The sequence below is a fragment of the Molothrus aeneus genome, chromosome 1 (genome assembly GCF_037042795.1).
Source record: "Molothrus aeneus isolate 106 chromosome 1, BPBGC_Maene_1.0, whole genome shotgun sequence".
Taxonomy (NCBI): domain Eukaryota; kingdom Metazoa; phylum Chordata; class Aves; order Passeriformes; family Icteridae; genus Molothrus; species Molothrus aeneus.
Window position 1 is genome coordinate 29,831,189 of NC_089646.1, and position 24,836 is coordinate 29,856,024.

Consider the following 24,836-nt stretch of genomic DNA (forward strand, 5'->3'; position numbering starts at 1 on the left):
TATACTCAAGCTACAGGAGTCCCCTGCATGTCACATGAGAATGTCACCATGTTACAGACACAGGAAACATAATTGCCACATAGCCCCTTTCTTTTAAAAAAATTCCCTTTATTCATCACAATCTACTAATCCTTGGAATTATAACACAAGTACATTCCCTGCAAAGGTGGATTTATGTATCCTCACTCTTACAGTTTTGAGAATATTAAACAAAAACTTTAAACATATTAAATAGTAAAAAATTAAGAGTGTTTTCTCTGTTTTGAGGATGGTCCTTACTCCTCTAATTAGAAGAATACTGCTATTTTTAAAACACCACTGATTCAGCTGACAGTAAGACAGTCTCCAATTTTGCCATCCTTATGCAGCAAGTGATATTTTCAGTTGTGGCATTCCCACTGATTTCATGAGACACAGAAGTAAATCTGAGTGAAAAACAAAGTTGAGGGGAGCTATTTTCTAGATCTGGTATTTAGCTGAAAGCCGAAGTGAAATCCCAGTTGTTTCAATGCACGCATGAATTTTCTCATCTAATTCACTGTGACCAGTTCAGCATGAAAAATACTTAGCATTTTTTGTTTATGAAACAATTCACAAGCAACATCCCACTGTGCTCTAAGGCATCTTTACCTGAAAAATTTAGAATGCATTATTCCTGTCAGTCAAAATATTTTGAGTCATTCTGATCTTCCCTTCATTAGACTTTGGAATATTTCTGACCAAACCAATAGTGAAATACACATTCCACCATCAGCTTGAGAGACCTGGAACAGCAGTTTCATTTACTACAATTGCCACAAAATAAACATTATTTTTGTGCTCTCACTAGTCAAAAATATTTACAGTAATGTCATGAAAAACTGAGAATTCAGATGAGTATCTTCAGAAACTTAATTGCTACTGAATTCCTTCAGATAAAGCTTCATAAAGTGCTGGAAAAAAAGCAATTTAATAATTTGCCTTCCAGTGCTTTTAACTACATGTCTATGAACTTGCAGAAAAAAATTTTGAATTACAATTAAAGTAAGTTTTAAGTTTGGAAAACATGAATAATCCAAATCAAATGCTGTTCATTTTTCACTATGTGGCTCATTAACCACAGAAACTCAAGAGTTTCACTAGGCTTATTGTTGGTATACATACAGATGGATCTATGCCACTAATTTTTAGCAGATAATAAATACCTATCTTGACAATTTACAACAAAACTTGGGAGTATTTATGGACAAAGTAGCTAGTATTCTATCTCTTGATGAACAGAGACATTCTGTCTTTTAAAAGAAGTCTTGCATAAGCCATGCTCCAAGAACTCAGATATGGTCAGCATAAAAAATTCTTTAGTACCCTTGAGAACTCTCAGTCCCTTCCTACCCTCTTCTTACTCCTCAGAATCTTGAATTTTTTGAAGATCAATGTCATCTAAGGCAGTTTCACTCTCCAGTGGACTTTCAGGCTGCAGGGCTAGTGCCTCCATCTCTTTGGTCAATTCAGGTTCTTCTGTTCCATCAGTAGGATGATTTGGATCCACGTTTTTTGTAGGATCTGGACTGGGATCTGACTGTTGTTCACTTGTAGAACTACCCTCTACTAGTTGCATTTCATCTGAACAAAAGAGAAATCACACAATTAATAAACACTGAACTCCTTTAAAAGCAAACATTTTTATTGTTTATTGAAAAACAATAATACTAGGATACTTTGTATCAATTACAGAAGTGATTTAATTAGAAAATCTTCAATGAAAAAACCCAAAGCACTAAAGCTTTGCTTAAGTTGGTAGAAGGTTACTCTGGAACTGGCCCTATACAAAGCTCTCATTAATTTATCTTCCATTTTTGCCAGACTTTTTTTTTATTATAGAGAGGAGCAAAGCAGGATACTATATTCTTTCAACTTTCAATTCAAACATGCTTTATTGACACTATTCCTATAACCAGCTTTTCAAAGAATGGCTGGAAAGCAGTTAAACATCGAGTACAAGTGGGGTTTGTTTTAAATTAAAAAGACATGGGCATGACTACATAGGAAGCATTTCTGCATAAAACAGACTGAAGAAATTATGTGCTTAAAAACAATGAACTTTGGTTGAAATGAGTCATCCTAAAATTCATAACTTGACTGCGTGGAACAGAATAAGCTATTGCACCTTTACTCTTCAAGCAATGTTTTCTGAGAAAAAAAAAAAAAAGTGTTAAATAACTTTTTTCACCTGATTCTACTAAGTAGGGCTTGCATGTTAGGACTTCTGAAAAGAAGGAGAGGAAAGCCTAATTGGGAGAAGTAGTTATATCTTGGTTTATTGTTCTCTGTTGTGATTGATAGCCAGCCAAGAACAGTCACAGCCAGCTGGCCACAGCCCTGCCAAGGTCTTACATGGCAATGAGCTAAGAGCCTTCAGCACAGGCTGAAATGGGGACTTTCTTGACACTCACCCCTGTACAGCAGAAACACTTAAAGTTGCAGCTGTTGCATTTGTTTTTTTTTTTTGATTATTACTTTCCTGATGTACAGGATTTGTAGGGGGTATTACTAACTTTCTGAAATAAAACTGCTGTTGATATGAAATGCTCTGATACTATACCATTCATAAGGTGACCTGAAGTTCAGATGACTTCAGTGTCTTACTAACAGTGCATAATTGGATAAGGTCTATAATGTGCTGGCTGTCTACTTGAATCAGTTAATGAAGATTAACATGTAGATAATGGAGGAGAAACATAACAAAAAATGTTAGCTTCCCTTTTTAGGCAGGAAGGGAGAAGAGCCATCCACCGAGATCCTGCCCCTCCCTCTGAAAAGGACAGCCCGTGAGGCATCACTGCTCACAGCCCATTATGTTTTGTTGTACTGGTATGCAATATATCCAGGGATTTCTAATATCCTTGCCTCCAATTTCCACAGTCATCCTGATCTCATGCAACAGCAGCTCTCATAACAGGATCAACAGAGGAAACTGTTGAAAACTTTAATTATTACTGATTTATTACTGATTTATATCCTGCTATTCTGAGTACAGCTGAAGTGAACAACATTACCATTGTAAGGCAACATGATTTGTGCAGTGCACTTCTACAATCCTTAAAACAAAGGAAGGGAAATCCAGTAAGTGGTAAAAGACAAAAAAGTGATTTCATCCCCTACTTTCCTATTATTTCACTTGGAGAAACATGGGAAGGGGCAATACAGTGTTTATTAGGTTATTATGTTTTAATTACTCGTTTTTCGAAGGGAGAAAACCACCATGAGCAGTTTAAAGACTAATGCTTGCTTTCCTCACATTCGAAGCACACAACACAATTAACTTGATACTGTGATTATGAAGAGAAGTTTAATGGGAGATTTAACACCTATGTTAACCTTTGCAACTGGAAGGAGCAGGCTGCTTGCTTATTTTCCAACTTGTCTTAACACCTCCAACAAAACATAGAGTAGCATTAAAGTTCTGCACTAGCTTGATTTAAAGATCTGGATTTTGAAACAGTGCAGTGTAAATCAAAAGGCTTCCATTGTAGAAATCTGTGTAACCGCATCATTAAAAGCCATATTTGGAAAGCATACAGCATTTGTAAATTTAAAGGCCAGAATCCCAACAAACTCAGCTTTGCTGTTATGTTTCATCGAAGATTTTTCTCCCAACCTCAGCTGTTACAGTTTTAAGACCTGTTAAATTGCTCTTTGTGATGCAGTTAACATAGCATTAGTTTCAGCAAGGGAACAACAGATCCTAACCTTTCTTTTGCTTCTTTTCTTGTTTCCTTTTCTCTTTGGCAGCCTCTAGTTCTTGTTTCTCATGAATTTCCTTCAAGATCTTGCAGACCTTTTTGTGGGTAAACCAGTGTATTTTCTGGCAGTTCTGGTCACAGTACATCACCTGAAAGTTACCAGAGTTACCAATTAATTTTCATGTATGAAAAGAATTTCTTCGCATTTCTTAGTGCAGCAAGTCTATGTATAGTACTTAACGTTATTTTTAAGCAATTTTTAAGGTTATATGGAGTGGCTCTAACCTATATAAGAATCTATAAAGAGCAGTTTTTTATTAACTCTAAACATAGAGAATTTTTGCTCTTTCTTCATTCTTAAGCATACACGCTTGGAAATCCAAGTACTCCTTTGTAATTGTGAATTTCAGGCATCTTTCCCAGAAGTAGATGGCCTGAATGTCTTCAGTGCAGGCATGCATGTCATTCTTCCTAACTCTACACACACAGTGAATAGAGAAGCATACAAAATCCTCAGCACCTCAGTGCAACTATTTTTTTTTTATTCTTACCATTTTGCATACTGAGCATCTTTTGTCTGCTCCCTTTCCCCCACAGGTTGTACAGAATTCAGCATCCACAAAACCCACTTGGCCAGTAATCGCTTGTGTAAGCACAGAAAAAGCTGTGGGGTCAGAGCCCTGAAAGACAAGAGTGGAAATGAGATTAAAAGCCAGCACTGGTGCAGAGAGAGACGTGCAAGGGAAGACCAGAAATGATGAACACAAGTGTCAGTTTCACTGAAGCTGCTGCAGCAGTTAAAAACATAAAACCAAATCACAGAACTTCAACTAACATGCACAACTTAATATTTGTCTTTAGATAAACTTTTGTACATGAAGTTAAGGTAAGCCATCAGCTTCTGTAGTATTTCTTCTGTAAGTCATTAATAAACTCCACATTCTTTACATCTGTAGATCCTATGCAGCAGATTTTTGCAGCTCAGTCTCTGTGCTGGCACACAAAATAAATGTTTCATTTGTCACTGTTGTGCTCAGTGCACACAGGTGCTACAGACCAAATGGTCAGAACTTGAAATTTTCAATTATTTGCATATTACTATTTAGATGTTATTTGCAGCATCCTTCCCATGCAATGCAAGCAGTAAAGTTTAGGTAACCATACACTAAAACTATTCTTTTGGGCAATGATGTAAATATTTGAATAAAAAGCGCCAAGTTGTTCTGGCTCTAAGTAATTCCTTGAACTGTCAGACTACGATGGAATATGCACAATCATAACTACTATGACAACATTGAGATGCCCAGACTGAATCCAAGTAACTGTGCAATGACAAAGGTCAAAGGTTTCCACATAAATAAAAATTATAGTATGTCCTCCTTTCCAGCTCTGCATAATGGACAGAAATCCAATGGAATAAATCATCATTGCTTTAAAGGTATGGAAGACTGCAGCCTCCCCCAAGAAAAAAGCAACAGGAAAGAAAAAGTTTTCTCTAAAGCAAGTTGTAATGCATCACAATGGCTTATGTTTTCACACTGCGTTTATCTTCCTGGCTGAGGCAAACAGTAGAGATTGCACTAAGGCTCAGGACATTTTAGCAGACCTGGAGCCACTTAAGATGGAGGCTATTTTTAATTGGCTCTGAATAATCCAAACACGTCACAAGATTGTTCCAATTCCCCAGTGCTTGTGTGTACAACATCTCGCTCTCAGAGACCAGAGGGAACATGCTTAAAAAAGAACAGCCACTCTTGTGTAAAATTTATTATGAAGCAATAAATAGTCCTAAAATGAAGAGTGTGCTAGCAAAGACCTAAGAGAACAACTGAGGTTAGATTTTTAACTTGTAATTTTGATTTCCTAATTTAGATATAAATTTTGCTGTACATTGCATCATCTTGGCTCTCCCTCTCTGTGATAAAAGGAACCCCATTGAACGTTTCTCCTTTTTCTACTGTCACATATTACCAACTTCTTGTGTACAACAGAACAAATGAATGCATTAGATCTAGGAAATTATTCAATCTTAAATTGAATTTAGACATTGTGAAAACAGAGTGCAAATTAAGGTTCATTTTTATCTGAATCTACCATTTCAATAAGTAAACTGGCATAGAAAAACTGAACAGACATACCAGAGGAGGAAAAGAAAGCTCAGAGACAAGATAAAATTGCATCAGTTTCTTTAAAAGCTGAGGTGTTTAAGCATTTGTTATGGGCACATGAAAAGAATACTAGTTGAAGTACTTTAGAGCATATTCCTGCAATATGTAAAATCCAGCTCCAGAGTGTTTAGGGACATCAAACCCTTTGCTTAAGCACTGCAGGGTTGTAATATGTTGCAGAAGCTGAGGACAGAAAGATGCCTCAATCTGGATTTACTATGTAAGTTACTGAGAAAGGATTTTCTTGACAGGAAAAACTTACTATTTCAACAGGAGCAATACTTCTCACAAGCTGCTGGAGCAACGTGGCTTCACAGTAAGGAAACTTCCGGATACTTTCTCGAATTAGCTTCTCTTGATACACAGGGAAACCATCTTTCTCTCTCCCTTTCAAGAGACTAAATTTTTTAAAATGCATGTAAAATCAGAAATCACATGGTAAATATTCAAGAACAAACACATATACCATACTATACTCTGTCCCCTTTCAGATTATAGAGAAGAATTCATAATAATTTGGCAACTTCATATGTTAAGTTCATATGTTAAAATGCAAATGGAAGTGTTTTTATTCTAATGCACAATTATTATTAAATACATAATATATAAATGTTCTGAAAGCAGGACTTACCAATTCAGCCACAGAGAAAAATAATAATCTATAAGTATACTATCTACTATCTACATCTGATTAAAATATCAAAATGCTTTGTGCTGTTTAAAAATGATCGTTGTAATAATAAACACTGATAAATGAACAATACCTTAAAACACAAATTCCACTTTATTATAGTAACATGTTATAGTCCTTACACCTCTTTAGCTACTGTTTTTTTATATAGATCACTGATAACTATTCAATCTCAGTATGTGAAAGCTGACTTCATAATTTATTTTCAGTCTCACAGAAGATTTCAGTAAAAATCCACAGTGGTGTATGGGGAATGTAGTCCTTCTAAAATTCAGGTCACTTTGACATGTACGATCAGGCAGCTGGTTTGTAACTCAGTAGATTTTGAAGATCTGTCTAAGTTATTTAAGAGGATAAGTTTCCTCCAGAGTCTGTGGGATTTGCAGTTCTCACTTCTTTAGGTGTTTTTGAAAAAAAAATCTCAACCTGCATGACTGCTGGAGAGCAAAAGGGCACAAGAAATGTTCCCAGATGGACACTGAGAAGTTCTTTTTTTCAAGCCTATCACTCCCCTTTTTTCTATCACACATTGCTGTCTGCTGCATCATGGTGCATATGTAAATGCCAAGTTCTAACCAGTTAAAGCAGAACTGAAATTCCAGGAATGTTTACTTTCTACCCAGGAAAGGACAGTGTCACTTCAGACACAGAAAAAAGGGAGACAGTGCCACCCTGAAGTAAATGCAGCTGGGATCACTTAACAAGTTATTTGCCATAGCCTTTATCCAAAACCATTCCAATCTATTCCTTCAGTTGTCTTTTTCCTGGTATCTGTAACACCAGGGCATACATGTGCTTTGAGACCTCTCTGTAGAAATACTCACCTTTTGATAAACCCATCTAGTTTATCCTCTCTCTCTTTTAAAAATGTGATACATTTCTGGAAGATGCAACTGATATAGTGCATTTTCATAGCAAGAACTTCATTCATGTCTTTCTGCTTCATGCATTTCTCACAAATGAGATCCAGAACCCTGTAACATTTCTGCAGTGCTTCTACTTCGGCCAACAGAGGGTTCTCTTTCACGAGCAACACAATCTAGAGATTGAAGAAAATGTAATCCAGTTAAGACTTGTGCATTGGTATTAAAGCTTATATAGCTCATTGTAGCTAAATTTCAGTGGAGTTTCTAATATTGTTCTACTTCTTTCTTATGCAGTCTTCCCTTTCTTTTCCTAGTCATTATTTACCATTTTTATTCAACATATTGTATTCATGGTTCCCATATAAGAAAACATTTACAACTAAGACTGGTATTAAAAATGTCAAGTTTGTTTCGTTTTGTTTTTTTTTGAATAAGAACCTGAAGAATCAAAATTACTTCTAAAGAAAGTTATAGAAACTACACACACTATCCTAAAATCTCCTTCCTTTTGAACACTACAGTCTTGTATGGTTTAAGGACTTGTATGATGTAAGCAGTTTCACAGAACACATCACCTCACATAATTGTGGAGTACTTCCTCTAGCCTAGTAAAGCACTGGATAAAATAGTCTAAGAGGAAACTGTATGCTCTACTCACTTAATTAGCTGCCACTGGTGCACTATTGTCTCTGTGTATTGTAGATACCTGGCTGGAAACTGTTAACAAATGCTGGCCTTTGATTGGCAAGCCCAAGGAATTTGTTTTTGAATTTAGGTGTATTCATTTCTCTGAACTACACTGGAGGAGCAAACCATAAAAGACATTATTGTCAGCAATGTCCTGGGAAGTAAAATAAACATTCTCTTGCACATACTTTCAGAAACAGCAGCAGTGCTAGATGTTACTGTGGCAAACCAGTGATGAAGGTAAGAAGATATGTGCTGAGAAAAGCACTGAGAGAACAATGAGATTTTGTTAAGATAGGAAATTGTTGTATGTTTCCACTTCAAGTGGGGCTGAGTAATAAAGGCAAAAAAGACAGCTATTTATGGTTACTGATATAAGAAGTAAGAATCTCTCCAATCAAAGGTGTTAGTTCAAGATTCTGGTGTATACAAACACTGAAATATTTTTTTAATCACATCTAAACATTGAGCCTGCTTATTCCTCATTTTCAGAAGTAGTTGTATTAGAAGATAATGCTTTTGATCTCAGCTGAACTTGCAGAAGAGCAGAAGGCTTTCTGACACAAATAAACTGCTCCCACACCAACAAATACATACAATTTACATATTACTCCACCTTAACAGGATGCATGTTGGTAGTAGTAATAATTTTATGCAGAGGCCCAGCTAACTTTACTGGCAGTTTTGGTTCTTTGTCCAAGCCTTGTGGTTTAGTGTAGTAGTCCAGCCTTTCACGTGGAAAGAAGTTGTTGATGACAGTCACACAATCATGTTGACCTAAAGGCACACAAGAAAAAAAATCACCAGTGAAATAATAACAAGGAAAAAAAAACCAAAAACACCTAAACCCAAATGTAATATAAGCAAAACAAGTGAGAATTACCCACATGCAAAGGAGCTCTGCATGATATATTTTGCACTGCAAAGAGGCAACTCTTGTCATTCTCTTGTGTGTAGCTCTAACCTTCAGTAAGTGTTATTAACTAAGTGACTCCCAGCAGGGAAAGCCCTCATGAAAATTAATTTTGGAGATCCTGTCCACTTCCTGCATTCTCTTTCCCTGGTAAGCCACAACTAGGAGAATAGTAATTTCTCCCCAAATTATACTATACTAATAGTCTCATATTGGTGCTATAATTTTTCAGGATAAGATTTTTCCACTTTGTACTTTTGAAATTAATGGCATTTGCATTGAGATTCATAAGCTTTCAGACCTGCAAACAGGTATTACTGTATTAACCTAAGGTGGGAGAAGTTATAAGAACAGAAGAGGTTTAAAGTTTACAAAAAATAAAAGGACTGTAATGAAAGTAACAGGATAAGAAAAGTTATACCCTCTTCTTGTTTTCTACATCTGGCAATACAATGGATTACTTGACTAAAAGGAAAGTAAAACTTATCTTTTCTAGTTCAGGACCACATTCTTTAAATTGATTGATTTGTCTTGGCACTAATCCTATAATCAGCAGAAGACACAGCCAATCAAATTCCAACATTTAAAATCCTCCACTGTTTTAGAAGAGACAGTTCTGAGCTAATAGAGCACAGTGTAAGACAAATGACAAGGGAAGAAGTATCCTCACTTCCCACACACAGGCAGATGAATTAATGTTGATTGGACAAAGAATAAAAAAGGAACAGGAATAGATTCCAGACTTCTACAGAGCAGTGTATCTCAGTATGCCTGAAAATATTTATGCTACCTTGGTGATGTGATGAGATTTTAACATGAATTCTCAAAAATTATATTGGAGATAATATTCCCCATTCACTCCATACAGCATCACACGGGAAAGACTCTCCAAGCCCAAAGGATAATTAATAGGAATAGATTTCTCTGATACTTAAATGAATAGTTAAGGTTTGGCTGCTTGAACCTCAAGTGAGCAATGTCAGTCTTTTCTTCTTTAAAACAGCAGAATAAGATAATGGAAACTGAAACAGCACTAAATCACTATTCAAGGAAGTAAATATAAATGGCAAGGTAGCCTTGAATTCAGAACACCAAAAGGACTTGAAAGGGAATTCTCGGGCATTCAAACACCATGAGAAGGTTGTGTTTGAAAGAAAATACAGGTCCTCACTTTTGGGAAGCAATAGCTGTGCCATTGAAAATAACTCCACTTAACCTCATAATATTTTATCAATTCTCCCTGCTAGAGAAAAGCAGGACATTATGCCAGAAACCTAGTATGGTCAAGGAGGGTAAAAAAATTGAAAAGGGCTTATAAAAACAAACAAAAAAAGACAAAAAAAAAGAGAAAAAACAACAGCAAAAAAGCCTATTGCATGTTTTTCCAGGGATTATTTCACATGCTGGAATGATAAATCTTTCTCTTATTCCAGTGAAGTCCAGGTCAGTAAGTAGTGACTGCCTCAGAAGAGGTTCCAAGACTTTCTCCCTCTCCGAGAAGCCAGGGAGAAGGGCAGGGGGTGGCATGCTGCCAGCACACAGCTGCAAAGCTCAGCTGAGCTCCTAACTCCTGGCACTACAGTCGTCCTTTCCCACAAGAGAAGCTCCAATGAGCCCTTGGTGCTGCACTTTGGATCCCTCCAGTGCAACCAGCTTCCTCTTACTATTTCCAAAGCAGTGATATTACAAAAACTTACACACTTGTGTAGCACCTGTTCTCACAGGTAAGATCATCTGTGTTTTTAGGAAATCAAACATGGGAATAGGACACAAATTTACTCTTACATGATGAGATGTGGAAAATAAAGCTCAACAACATGTCAGTTCAGAATAAGTCATTAAATAATGTTTCTCCAAGAAGAAGCATCAGACTCTAACACTTCACTTCTTTAGGAGTTTAGAAAATGATAATAATTTTCATCTTACCCACAAAAGCAGCCATCTGAGCAGCTGTCCTTCCCACAGAGTTGACAACATCAGTTTCTGCTCCAGCCTCTAACATCATCCAGGTGATTTCTTTGTTTCCTGAATTTGCAGGAAAAATATGGGGAATGAGCAAGGACAAATCAGAACTTGTAATTCTCTATGCTTCAGAAAAAGATGTACTGAATTTCTTGAAGACCAGGAACAACACTGAAGAAAATGAATGCTCTTAATGTCATTATTTTAAGCATGAATTAAGAGAAAGGCATGTGCTTATTTAGAGTTCCAGCAGGTGTAACTCTGCTCTCTGTAATGCACATTCAGCTTCCTGTGGAGCTTATGGGAGTCCTACTCATGTAGCTACACTAGAGGTTGATCCCTCAGCACAGCAGTATAGAAGGAAATTCTACTAATCTAGTTTAACAGTTCAACTACATTTGCTATTCTAAGAAGAAAAACACATTCAGGACTATGATGTAGCAGGAACACAGTGAACAGAACAGATTGTTCCTTTCTCCACAGTGGGAACTGGGTGTTCAGACTGGGCTAAATACCAAGTAAAATGGAGCTAAAATTTGATGGGAAGATTAGATGACTTAATTGGTGCCCTTCAGAGACTAAAAAAGGACACTTGTCACCACTCCTGCTGGTCCTGCTTTCAAAGGTATTCTTACTTTATCCATTTTTCTGCAGATGCTAAGTACAGAAAAGTGAATACAAAAAGGGGATGGTGGATGAAAATGAATGTTTAAAAACAAAGTCACTGCGTCAGTAGTGCTCATGTACCTTTTGTGCTCACAAATAACAGACTCTAAAGTCAACATTTAGAAGCTTTCACACCCAGGATGACAGGCTAAAAGCTCAGCTGTGAGAAAATGGTAAAAATACAGCATTTTCTATAAAATTGCAGTCATTTAACAGCCTCTTAAGAGTTTGTCCTCATCTATCTGCTGCAGCTGTGATATTGCTCAGTACCACAGAACACAGGAATTTCACAAATCTTTTTACCGAAGTTGTAGCTGAAAAACAATCAGATGATCTAGTTAAGGTTCATGCACGCACATAAGCCTTTTTTTAATATAAACTCTACCTGCTAAGAACCCTGACTCCCCTAGAATCTCATTTTTGCTAAGATGTAAGTGGCCTAGTAAAGAATATACTTAAAATAACCTAATATTCCCAAATCAAATATTTTCTCCAAAAGGAACAATGTTTTAATGTAGTGTCTTTTTCTCACTCAAGAAAATTACTATACCAGCCATCAGGGGAAAAGAATAGCAAGAGGAAAACTGCAAACCACCACTTGAGAGAGGAGAAGATATATACAGCTATAAACATGCCCATGAGAAAAATAATAATGTAAGAGGAGAGTGAAAATTATTTTGGGAAAACATGGTTTTAAAATTTACTAAATACATTTTTAAAAGCCCACACAACAGTTGGAAAAATAATGTAGGAGAAAGACAAAATTTTGAAAATACTGGATTGAGAAGTCTTATATATTACCAAAAGCTACTGGTGCAGCATCATTTTCAGTATAACACAGTCTAAGTAAACAAAATGTATCCCGCTGCACAAGAAAACTGTCCCAGGAAAGTGAATGTTGAGATCTCATACAAACAGGACAAAGTAGGTACAGGACAAGTAGACTGTATGCCTCAAGATGCTGAACAAAATAAATTTTTATATGAGTCTGAACAGAGGCTCTCCTGTTGCATTGCCCACAGGGTTTTACTGAACATGATGTAGCTGCATGGTTCATATAAATAACAGCAAACCTGAATAATAAAAGCATGTCAACACCTCTAAATTATTAAGTTATGGCAAATTATACCCATTGATGTCATAAAAATCAGTGATCTGAGTCTAGTAAGAAGTCCTGCAAAGTTACCTGAAAGTCCAGCAAACATCAAGGCGGTGTATCCATGCTCATGTTCATTGCAGTTTACATCAGCTCCGTGTCTCAACAGCAACCTGCACATGTCCACCTTCCCTTTGTAGGCTGCATGCATCAGAGGGGTCATGCCATGCTGGCAAAAGGAAGGAGAAGCAAGTAGCATACAAAAAAGAATGTTACATTTCTTGATCTTCATACCACTGATCATTTTTACTTGGCCATACATATTCAATATAACTACCAAAGCCTCACGTAGTATTTTATTTACAAAAACCTTCACAAAATCTTTGTGAAAAAATATGGTTACTAACATGCAGTAGATTTCCATGTCAGTTTTCTTATGATGGTGTGCTATAGATTTGAAAACAAGAGCATGGTTTAACAAATGAAAACCATTTACAGTCAATTTATCATTGTTCTTTTATGAAAGACATTAGTGTTGAAGACAGCTAATGTTTCTGCTAGTTGCAAAAGCTTGGTTTAGAAAATTTCTTAGATTCCTATGTTACTCTTTTCTCCCCTGCTGTAGCTCATATGATAAGCAGCAAGAAAATTAGAAATAGGCTCTTGTTGTTTTAAACATTACAAAGATTTTCAGTCTCTGAAACCCATCTTGCTCATTTTTAGTCATGATTACTGATAGTTTTGCCATCCACCTCTCTCTCACTTCTCCACCCTTTGGGCACTGTGTCCATGATCAGCCAGAGCTCTGACAGCCCTCATAAGGACACACAGCTCTTGTCAGACTTTGACAAACCTGGCTGGTTTGATCAACTGCCCCAGTACAAAAAGGATTCGCTTCAGCACGGGAGGACTGAGGTGGGATTATAAAGGTAAAGCTGGGCAAACCAGAGGAAATTTTCAGAACTAGGGTGAACTGTTAGTGCAGGCTCTCTCTCTTCAAGGGCAGGGAGAAGCATGCTGCTGGTTGATAAAACTGCATTGTTGTACTGCACTAAATAGTTTATTTAGTTGTTGTTTTGCACTGGGTGATTGGAAATTTGTACTGAGTATGTTATGTCACGTTGATTGTTTTTTCCCCTCTCTCATCACATGGTCTTTCCCTCATGCACCCCCCTGCTGTACCCCCTGGTGGTCTGGCCCCTGGTTGCCCCTCCCCTTGCCCCTCCTCAATGGTACCCCATTGGCTGCGGTCCTCTTTCCCCACCCCCATCCCCTCAGGTATAAAAGTCCACTGCAGGAATGTCACACCCTCCTTTACACCTGGGTGGTCACCAGAGCCAAAAGTGTCCATTCCCAAGCCAATGAACAGGACACTCGTCCCCACGTGGAGTCCATGTAAGACCACGTGAGCCAGAGTCCAGAGCTAGCCAGACTGGTCTCAAACAACAGCCCGAGATACACAGAATTCTTACACTGCATGATATTCCATTTTCAGAATATTATATGCTTTTTCCAATATGCTGTTTGTTTTCACTTAACATCAGGACAGGATTCATGTTATCAGCCAAGACACTTCAACTGTCCAAGAACACTCTCCAACACTGCATACCAGGGAGAGTGCTTTAGTCTGCCCCTCAAGAAAATCAAAAAAGGTATTCTGTTCCTTTATTTGCCAATCAAGGCTGTGGGCTTGAATACATTCATGTACAACATTACTGCAGCTCTGTAAATGCATGGTAATGTGATACTCTGAAACAATGTAATTGTCAGTTTGAGCCTTAATGTATTTCTTGTTTCAATTTATGACTGAGTGAAACCCAAGTAAGTTTAATTTACCAGTATAATTTTCAAAAAAAATCTGAAGGTGAGGGAAATTGGAAAAGTTAAAAGTATAATAATTTTACGGTATTACAGTTTCATTACTCTCCATTCTAACTGAAAATAACAGAAAGTGCTTACTTGATGCATTATATTTTAGTAACCCACAAATTTTTGTAAACTGCAATATAAACTGACATTGAAGATCCAAAATACCTAAAGAGATCCTTTCATGAATATGAAACAGACTGCTTTTGCTAGATTTCATTTGGGGGTGTCTCAAATCTTGAATAAAGACTTTCTGTCCTACTATATAATATATTTTATTATATTACATTTCATAATGTTATATCAAAAGCAACTTTACAGGCCAAACCCAGTCTGAAGTCACAGTGAGGATTTGTCTCCTTTAGCAGCAGAGAAAGGTACTGCAGTAAGAGAATATAAACACAGCACAGTTTTTGATGGGGGAAAGATTTTTAAAAAACAATGACTTTTTAGTTTGGTTATATCTTGAAAGTCAGTTGTTTCAATTGAGATCTGAAGATTATATGACAAAGTAAAGAACTGCGATTGTCTTATCCTCTCCTCTCAGAAAACTGTTTTTTAAAATCCTTTGATTTAATTTTGGAAGTGTCAGGCCGTGGTGCGGATCACAAAAACATATCAGGCAGAAAATATGTGAATGGTTGCTATAAAATTGGATTTGAAGTCACATTAATATCAGTTTTTCACATTCACAGCAAACAAAAGAGGGTCAGGCAAGACACAAATTTATCTGGAAATGCTGGGTATCCTGTATTATGTCCCTACACTGAAACTGGATTGACTGCAAATACTTTTCCCAGCCTGAATGTCAAAGACAGGTCCAGCAAGTCTGTTTTCTCACAGATGACATTTGGATTGTCAATACAATGTACTTAAAAGACAAAACTTGCAGATGGTTTATTAAGCATACAGATGAGACAAATTTTTTTTCCACTATGAAACATCAGATGAAGGATCCTTTTTCTAGCTGTACCATGCAACATTCTTCTGACCAAAAAAATCAAACTTGCTCCCCAGGACAAAAGCAAATCCTTCCCAGCTTTCTTTTTTTTGTAGGTATGTTACATGGTAACTTCTCTTCTGCAGGGCTGCAAGTATTTCCCGTATGTCTCATCATTCATGAGGAACAGAGTTTGCTGGAGAGGCATTTTTAGAGGCATTTTTAGTGCCTCTAAAAACTACCTGGCACTTCTCTTGACTGGGTTCTCCAGCTCACCAACAAGGCCTCCCTGGCACAACAGGGCTTAGCCAGCCTGGCCATTACAGACCATCCTTCCCAGTTCCTCACGCTGAAAATAGCCCAAAAGCAGACTGAGGAATGGGATTCCAAGAACTGCTGCCATGGTGGGGAAGTCAATTGACTAAAAAAACCCCAAACAACAAACTATGGGGTCAGTGGAGGGTCAGACAGATGAGTACCAGAACCAGGGAAGGGTTGGAGTCTACCACCAGCACAAAGGAAGAAGAAAGCAGATCAATCTCTCTTCAGCATCCAGCTGAGGTGTGCTTGAACAGGATGAATAAAAACAAATTTATGAAGATAATAAAATGGAAAAGCAACCTTCTGCCTCCTAGGAAGTTTCCAACAAAACTCCTGCTCAACCTTTATCAACCAGAGGAATGGGGAAACACAGGACAGCTAGGGAACAGGAAGTGGGACAAACAAACAAACAATACACAGTATCTCCCACTCCAGTGACATACATATTTGGCACAAAACCTCTCAATTTTGTGAACATTTAAACACTCATACTGTGTAAGAACAGACATCATGTGTGTATTGCTTTGTGGCTAACACGATGACAATTCCCCACTGAAGTAGCCACATAAACCTGGGTTACTCAAGCAAAAAGTGCAATCCAAGCGCTCACAACGTTCCCATGCTCACTTCACCCTTCTTCTCAACCATGGAACCTTGCCAAGATGTGGCATACAGGCTAGATGACACTGGAGCAGTCCCTCAGCAGCTACTGGGGTACACTAAGGCATTGCACATGCAAGTACCAGCTATTTAAATAGAGAGGGAAAAGTAAAAAATAGGAAAGTGAAAGGGCTGTCATAACCCTAGCTGAGAAACTGCTGTAGACACTTGTATGCCAGCAATATTCAAGCATCCACCTCTCCCTTCTCCAGGGAGAACTGGAGAATTGGAATCATTCCTCCAATGAGGAATGTAGCCCCACATTAACACAGAAAGAGTGTCTTATTTTACCCTTCAGGTTCAGGTAACAGAAAATTATAAACAAAACACATAACTTTGGGTTTGGCTTTCACTTGAGACAGTATTTGGGACATGGCTAAAAATGATGTAAAAAGAACAGGTGCTACAAGGCAGAAATACTTGTTGATGTATCTCTTCAAAAATCAACTCTCTTGTACTGAATGCTGTTAGTCTAGAAATACAACTTGACTCTTCACTGGATGAAAGCCTCTAGAAATTTCACCCTTCAAGCTTTTGAATAAGATTGCCCTTACACATCTTAAATTTTCTAAAAGCAGCATTTGGAAGGAGGTCAACAGCTACATGCACAAATAATTTTAGCTAAGTATGGACTAATTAGAATATGAAATACTGTTCAGTAAGTGTTGATCGCAGCTATAGTTCTCCTTTACAGTCATCCTGCTCAGGTGTTGGTTTCACATACATATGTAAACACATTAGATTCCTCTGATGATCTTTCAGTTCATCTGTAGTGATGAAAAGTTAAAGCCTACATTAATCAGCAACCTGAACTGAAACCAGATAATTCTTACTGGCAGTGGAATTTTCTTTGGTTTGTGTATTTTGAAGTATTATGTAAAAAACATCAGAAGACAAAACCCTTCCTCCTCAACAAAGGCCAAGGATCTGGCATTTTCTGCTAGCATAGGATTTTGACACTAGAATAGCAAGACAGATTACCTGAGGAACCCTCCATTGAACATCCTCACTATGAGTGAAGCTACTCACATCTCAGCCAGGAATAAGCAGGCTGCTGCTGTAATTCCCAGGAGGTGTTTGGTTCTGTAGCATAGAGAAGCGGTCTCTTTCTAAATGATCTATTATCAAACTGAACAGCTGAATTACCAAACTAGAGGAAAAAAGTAATGCTGCTAATGCCAGATGATAGTTCTGTAAGAAGATTATGAACAACCTTACAGTTATTTTAAATAGAGAAAAATGATGTATTTTTCAGGTCAAGTCTGTTGGCTTGATCTGCAGAAATCAGGGGATATAGTAGTCCAATACTCCTTTGCAACCTTCACTACCAACATGACCAGAGGAAACTTCCACAGTTGGAAAACTCATGTGCTTCCTCGAGCCTGCCTTTCTATAACAATCTGAAATATTTTAGCCACATGCTGCAGATGAAGTTCAAGTCAGCTAAGTGCTGACTTGAAAAAGTCACAGTATTTACAACCTCTGTGCTCTCAGGGGAAAGAAAAGTTCTGAACACTTTCTCCAATACTAAGTTTCCAAATTATCAACCACTCCATTAAAAAATGACTAAGAAGTGTGCATTTAAGTTAAATATATTTGATTTTATTTTACATCCATTTCTACAGCCCATCTATTTGTTCCAATATTTGAGGACACCTGAACTTAAATGTCCCTGAAGTTTTAAAGTTGCCAAACTGTTAAAGACCAGTTTTGCAGAAAAGCCATTGCACTTGTTTTCATAAAGACAGTGATTAAGACACAACAAAACAATTGATTTGGTCAGAAAGGGTGCTGAGAAAAAACAGGACTGTATCTGCTGGATATCTGCAACCTTCTGGAAGATGGACATCTGGGAAACTCATTTGAGTGAAGGGATCTTACTCTGTGCTGACACTCCCAGCAGAGCTTGGCAGACAGCAGGACGTGAAGGGTATGAGGGAGTCTTGGAACAAGGGCAGGAAAAGCAAGCAGACTTAGAAAGTAATTTTTTTTTTTATTTTTAAATACATGTACCAACAGCAGAAGCAATGCTGAAATACTGCATCTAGCTCATATGTACATTTTTAAAGTAAGAAGCCGAAACAACTGGAAAGGATTTGAAAAAGAGCCACTATTATAGCTCACTTGCTGCAGAAACATAACTTTAGGCAAGATACTTAAAAGGTCACTGCATCTGGAAGATGTTAAAATGTGACTTGGTCCTTGTCTAAAGGTACATAGAGAAAAGACAGCTGATTGTTAGTAGTTTTTAATCTATAAGAAAGTGGATCCAAGTAATTAGAATATACAGTCAAACCAAAAATGAAAGGAACAGATTATGTGTGGGTTCTTTTTAAATTAGGAAGTGCACCATATAACAACCTGCTTCTGATGCTGTGAATTCTTCAGCCCAAAATTACTAAATTGTGATTGCATGCTTGCTGTACCACAGCTAGAAGACAGAATTACATTCAACCTGGGCTCATTCTGTGGATTCTCTCATGTAAAAAAAGTCCTCAAGGATGGAAATGAGTTCCTAACTGAATTGAGCTCCCACTTTAATACCAAAGCATTCCATCTTCAGGGCTTCCTTACTTCTTAACATTAACAAAATAAGTAACAGTAGTAATGTAAATGTGAATTTCAAGATAAGCAACTTAGGCAATAGAGAAAAAAATAAGATCTGATGCACTGAGAGCAGTCTCCAGTTATGGCAACAACAAACAACAGACTAAGCTGATGTTTAACTGGGATTTCACACAATCTTACTTACGTATAGATATTAGAATAACACATTGGAGCAAAAATGGGTTATAAAAGAAAAATTGTAACACTAAAATAGCTGATGGATTTAGGAAACCTGAACCCTCTCTTGTTTAATGTGCATGATTACACACCATTCTTGGGAGTAAACAAAGAGTCTGCAAGAAGCCCATTGCATAAAGTTTTATGGGCCTTATTTGTATTTAGTCAGATAGGAGCCTTAGGTAAATACTGTTAATACTATTTCTTCTACAACAGTATCCTGAGGCATAACTCAGATACGGTTTTTTGAATAAGCCACAATCCTTTTAACACTAATCCTGGATGTTGCACTAATACTGCAGCAATGCTGCCATCATTGAGCACAACCAGCAATTACACTTAAGGAAAACCTTTTGATGTCCATACAATAAAGCACACTTACAACCAGACTTATATTGGGTCTTGGGTTCCTAAAGTTCACTGTAAAGCTTGACTAGTTTTACAGAAACTTGTTGAAATTCATACAAAAGAAACTCAGGTTTAGTATTTAACTTAAGAACAATCAGAAAATTGATCTGTTGGGAGAAAAAAAAGGCTAACAATATCCCATGAAGATACCTAGTAGAAGTGGCAATTTTTCTCCATTCAGCATTTATGAGGCCACATCTACAATATACCCTGTCCATTTTGAGCCTTCCAGTACAATAAAGACATGGATAAACTGCAACAAAATCAATGGAATACCACCACTACACGGTAGGAACCTGAGCACTTGTGCAGTGAGGAGAGGCTGCAGGAGCTGGGCTTGCACAGCCTGGAGAAGAAATGGCTTTTGTGGGACCCAACAGCAGCCTGCCAGAGTTTGTCTTCTCAATGATCTCCCTGCCAGGGAGATCACTGAGAATACAAACTCTTCAGTTATGGTGGTAGGAGGGCAAGAGACACTGAGCCTGAGCTGAGGTTCAGACATAAGTGAAACACTTTTTCATCAAAATCACAGTAAGAGTAGAACAAGTTGCCCAGAAATTTTTTTACAGTCTCCATCCTTAGGGATTTACAAGGCCAGACATGTCAAAAGTCAAAGCAATCTCATCTGACCCTGGAGCTGAAGCTGCTTTGAGTCAGAGGCTGAACTAGACACATTCCCAGAATTTCTCAGTGATACCTATGAAATTACAAAGCTGTGAAAACAACCACAGATTAACATTTAAATTGATAAATTACACATAGATTTAACATGCATGATGAGGAATTAGTTTTGCTTGCATGTTACATTTCATATTAATGTTGCATGCATTAAAAAAACATTGTAGAAAGAAAAATAAGAGGAAACATGAACATCACATAAGGTTCCTTACTCCACAAACTTATTCCCACCTCCAGGTAGCACTTCAGGATTTAATCTTCTACACGTTTACCACACCCACTTGTATAAAAGGCTGTGGCTCCATTTCTGATCGAGCTATTCACCCTCCAAGTATGCCCACGAGACCCAAGCATGGGATGGGGACTGGACAGGTGCTGTGCCTGCCACAGAGGGACGAAGCAGAGGGACTTCACTGCTTGTGAAGGTGACAAGAAGTCAGGGAGCACCCCCACGTGTTTTGCTGCAGCATTTATCTTACCTTACAGAGAAAGCTCTGGCTGGAACTTGAGACAAAATACAGTGTAGTACTTTAAGTAACATTAATCTTTAACCTTTCTTTAAAAAACAGTAAGAACTCTTCAAAGGTTCATTTACTCAGCTGCATGCTGGAAATATCTTGAGAGTAACTCTGATTTTCAGGGCCATAGCAACTGCTGTTAGAAAAATGTTATTTAACAACAGGAAGGCCTTCACACCTAGCACTTTCCTTATTAAACTCAGTATAATGATTGCACAGTTTTGCAGTACCTCATCCAGGCAATTGACACGGACATTCTTGCTCCCCAGCAACCTTCCAGCCTCCTCAGTGTTTCCTTTAAATAAAAAGACACAAAGAGAAAAGGGGGTGAGAAATAGAATAAACTGAGACTCTGGAGGAAAATGCTAATTTCCATTTCTCATTAGAATCAAAATCTTTGTATGGTACCTGCTTAGGATGTAGACTAACCACCAGTAAATTAATTGCACTTAGTGAAGAAGCTTAGGAATGAACATGTTATGTTCTAGAAGCTAAAAGCCAAGAACTCACAACATCAAAGAGCAGTTGGAAAGCACGAACTACAAGTAAATATCCATTTTTTGTGAAGTAATTGACCTACACACACAAAAATTAGACACTCACATAAACAGCACATGAACAGCTCCAAATGAGTATCATGATACTGAGCATTTTAATACATTTTGTGCTTTCATCTCTTCTGAAGCCTCTTTTGTCTAAAAGAGCTGTCTACATTCTCAAAAAAAGAAATTACCTCACTTTAAAGACTTTTTGGTTTGAATGAAACATGCTTCATCATTTACTCACATCATTTTTCCTGTTTCAATTTGAAATTTGCAATGTATCACATTCACAGAAGTGGAATGAATTTGCTTTTGCTATTAGAGAATAGAGATAGAAAGGACAAGGACCCAGCTAGCTTGATCATTGACATTTCTAAAAATTGCCAAACGCATAAGTAGACTGAAGTCTGAAAACAACGCGCCAGGAAAAACAGGCTACACCTGTTTTTCAACTCTACTGTCCTACTATTTTTTAATTCATTACCAAAATCCTTTTGGCTAAGCCACAGGTCTAAGAACATGATTTAAAGCCAATTGGAGGACTATTCAGATATTGCCAACATAGCTTCTCCAGGCACAAAGAAACAAAAGAACATTCCGAGAGTCTGAGTTTAGAGAATATTATTGCAAATTAACAGAAACTTCTAATTACTGATTCAATCATCAGCAATGCTCTTTCAGCAGTGAGGTGCTTAATAAAAATAAGGACTGCATCACTTATTTTAATTATTTTCATGTTTATCTTCACTCTTTCAGAAGTCATCCAGCAATGTTTCATCAAAACAGCTCTTGCAACTTCAGTTTTGGCTAAAAATCCCATTGAAATACTAGAAATCATTTATTTGCATAAGGCTTTTTGATGTGGTTTAACTACACTACATGGGCTTTTATCATTTTTCTTCTAATTCATTAATTTCAGGAAAAAAGGACAATCACCTGAGTCATCTCACACACTCTAATAAAGACTCCTGACTGACAGTCATGGAACCATGAACTTACTTCCCCAGACATACCTATATTCTAAACATGTTAGAAGCTTCTTACAAACTGGATCAGTTTTCAGAAGAATATCCCAGCCAAAGAACAAACATCAGTAAGAGAAAGTCTTCAAGGGGTGATCTTCAAGTAAATTTTAATACAAGAAAAGCAAAGTTGCATTTACAAACTCAGAGTTCCGTATGACAAAACATTGAAGGATTTTCAAACAAGACACTAAATTGATGGAAGTCAGACTTCTAGAATTGGCCAGAGGTAAAAGTTGGAGCCAGGCTCCTCATAGTGGTGGCATGGTATGAAGCCAAGAGATAACAGGCAGAAGCTGAAATGAAAGGAAGCTTCAGACTGGAGACAAGGAAAAACACTTTCACTATGAACCCAGTAAGGCAAAGAGATTGCCCAGAGACACTGTGCAGCCTTCTTTCCTGGAAGTTTTCAAGGCCTGATGGGATCACATTTGACCTCACAGGCCATGTGTTTTGAGCAGGAGGTTGGCCTAGAGACGTCCTGAGGCCTCTTCCAACCTGAATTATCCCATCACCCTAATCAGAAGCATCAGGTAAGTTAGACACAGGTTTCTGCAAGACCAAGGTCTGAAACTCTTATTAAAGTGAGTCAATCAAACTGGTTCTGGTCCACAATGAATTCACTGCTGACTGTCCTACACTTGTTGTTGTGAACTTTTTAGTACAACTCAGAGTGAAGCACCAAAATGCAGTAAAACTTTCTTGGGTTCAAATTGCCTGGAAACTACACATAGAAATGCACAGAACACAAGGTGTTTGTAGTTTGCCTCTAACTAATGAACATTGCTCATGATTTTCAAAATACCAGTTGGAGGGTAACTATTTAGTTGGGGGTTACAAAATTCACATTGCTGGACCAGGAAACCCAAATGACAGAAAGTTCCCTGGCAACGAGCATGTGTGACAGACAGTGCGATGAAACCGTGACACTCACATGGAATGCAAAACCACACAACGGTCAGGTTAGAAGGGACCACAGTAGACTGGTATCTGGTCCAACCTCCCTGCTCAGGCAGGCCCAGAGCACATGGCACAGACTTGCATCTGAACAGTTCTTGAGTATCTCCAGTGAGGGAGACTCCACAACTTGCCTGGTTAATCTGTTCCAGTGTGTGGTCAACTACACAGCAAAGAAATCCTTCCTCTTATGCAAGTGGAATTTTCTGTGCATCAGTTTCTGCCCCTTGCCTCATGTCCTGTTGCTTGGCACCACCAAGAAGCACCAGGCTCTATCATCTTGACACCCTTCCTTCAGAGAGACATTGATGCCCTCTCCTCTCCTCTGCTCTCCTCTCTAAGAGGACAATATAAGATACTAAAAGGAATAGTAAAATAGAACATTATAAGGGATAAGAGGTGCACCCCAAACAAGCTCAAGTGCTGGCAATGTGAGAATAACAGGTCTGCAAAGACGCCCTTGTCTGGCAACAGCACATGGGAAAAACCTTACAGCACGCTAGAAGACTGCATTACCCCCAAAAAACTTTTTTTTTTTTGGCAGTGGACATTAACACCAATAATTAGGCAAATATAAACAGACATTGCCGATAAGATACAAGCTTTCCTTGGCAGAGTTAGACCCGCCCAGCGGAGCTTCCCCAGCCCCGCAGCCCCGCAGCGCGCCCCCCGCCGCACTGCCCGGGTGTCGCGGGCCTCCCCGAGAGGGGAGCGCCGCTCCGCCCGGGAACAGCCGCTCTCCCTCCCCGCCCGGGAGAAGGGTGACGGCCCGAAGGCGGGGCGGGAAGGCAGCGGCCCTCAGCGCCGTGACCCGAGGAGCGCGGCCGGGGGCGAGGGGAGCCCGCGGCGAGCGGCCGCTAACGGCGCCTCACCCGCCGCCCCCAACGTGCGGGGACACGAAACCCCTCCCGGGGCACGGCCAGCGGGGCCCGTGGGAGCTGCGGCCCGGGGCCGCGAGCGGCGTGGGCCGGGAGGGCTCACCTGTGGCGATCACTGCCAGCAAGTCCTTCTCCTCCGCGCTCAGGTCGCCTTTCCTGGGGGGAGCCATCGCGACCCCCGCGCAGGGTAAGGCGGGATCAGCCCGGGACGGCGCCCGAAGCGCCCCCGCCCGCGGCACCGCCCCCGCCCCGCTCCTCACGGGGCCTTCCGCCCGCAGCCCCGCCCTGCCGGGGCCGACTGCGGGGCGAACCATTCCTGCCCAGGGATGGGGGGCACTGCGTGCCAGGCTCTCGTCCTCCGCCGGCTTCCCACGCGGTGCTGCCAGAGAGAAGGAGCCTGTCCGCTTTTACCCCTTGTTTTCAAGTTGAGAAACGCGTTATGCTTTTCTTTTTGGTCTCCTTTTTGGCCTCTCCGCGGCTCCTTTGTTTCT

At 38.9% G+C, this 24,836-nt stretch overlaps 1 protein-coding gene across 1 annotated transcript; it reads right to left on the minus strand.

The window, feature by feature from the left end:
- Positions 1 to 87: 87 nt before the first annotated feature.
- ANKMY2 (ankyrin repeat and MYND domain containing 2) lies at positions 88 to 24,659 on the minus strand. Its single transcript, XM_066554038.1, has 10 exons — positions 24,449 to 24,659; positions 21,177 to 21,241; positions 12,862 to 13,000; positions 10,974 to 11,072; positions 8,751 to 8,911; positions 7,406 to 7,620; positions 6,153 to 6,288; positions 4,274 to 4,402; positions 3,730 to 3,871; positions 88 to 1,602 (listed from the first exon to the last, which is right to left on the minus strand). Exons 1-10 carry the CDS (start codon positions 24,657 to 24,659, stop codon positions 1,379 to 1,381), a joined length of 1,521 nt encoding a protein of 506 aa, XP_066410135.1. The 3' UTR covers positions 88 to 1,378.
- Positions 24,660 to 24,836: the final 177 nt, after the last annotated feature.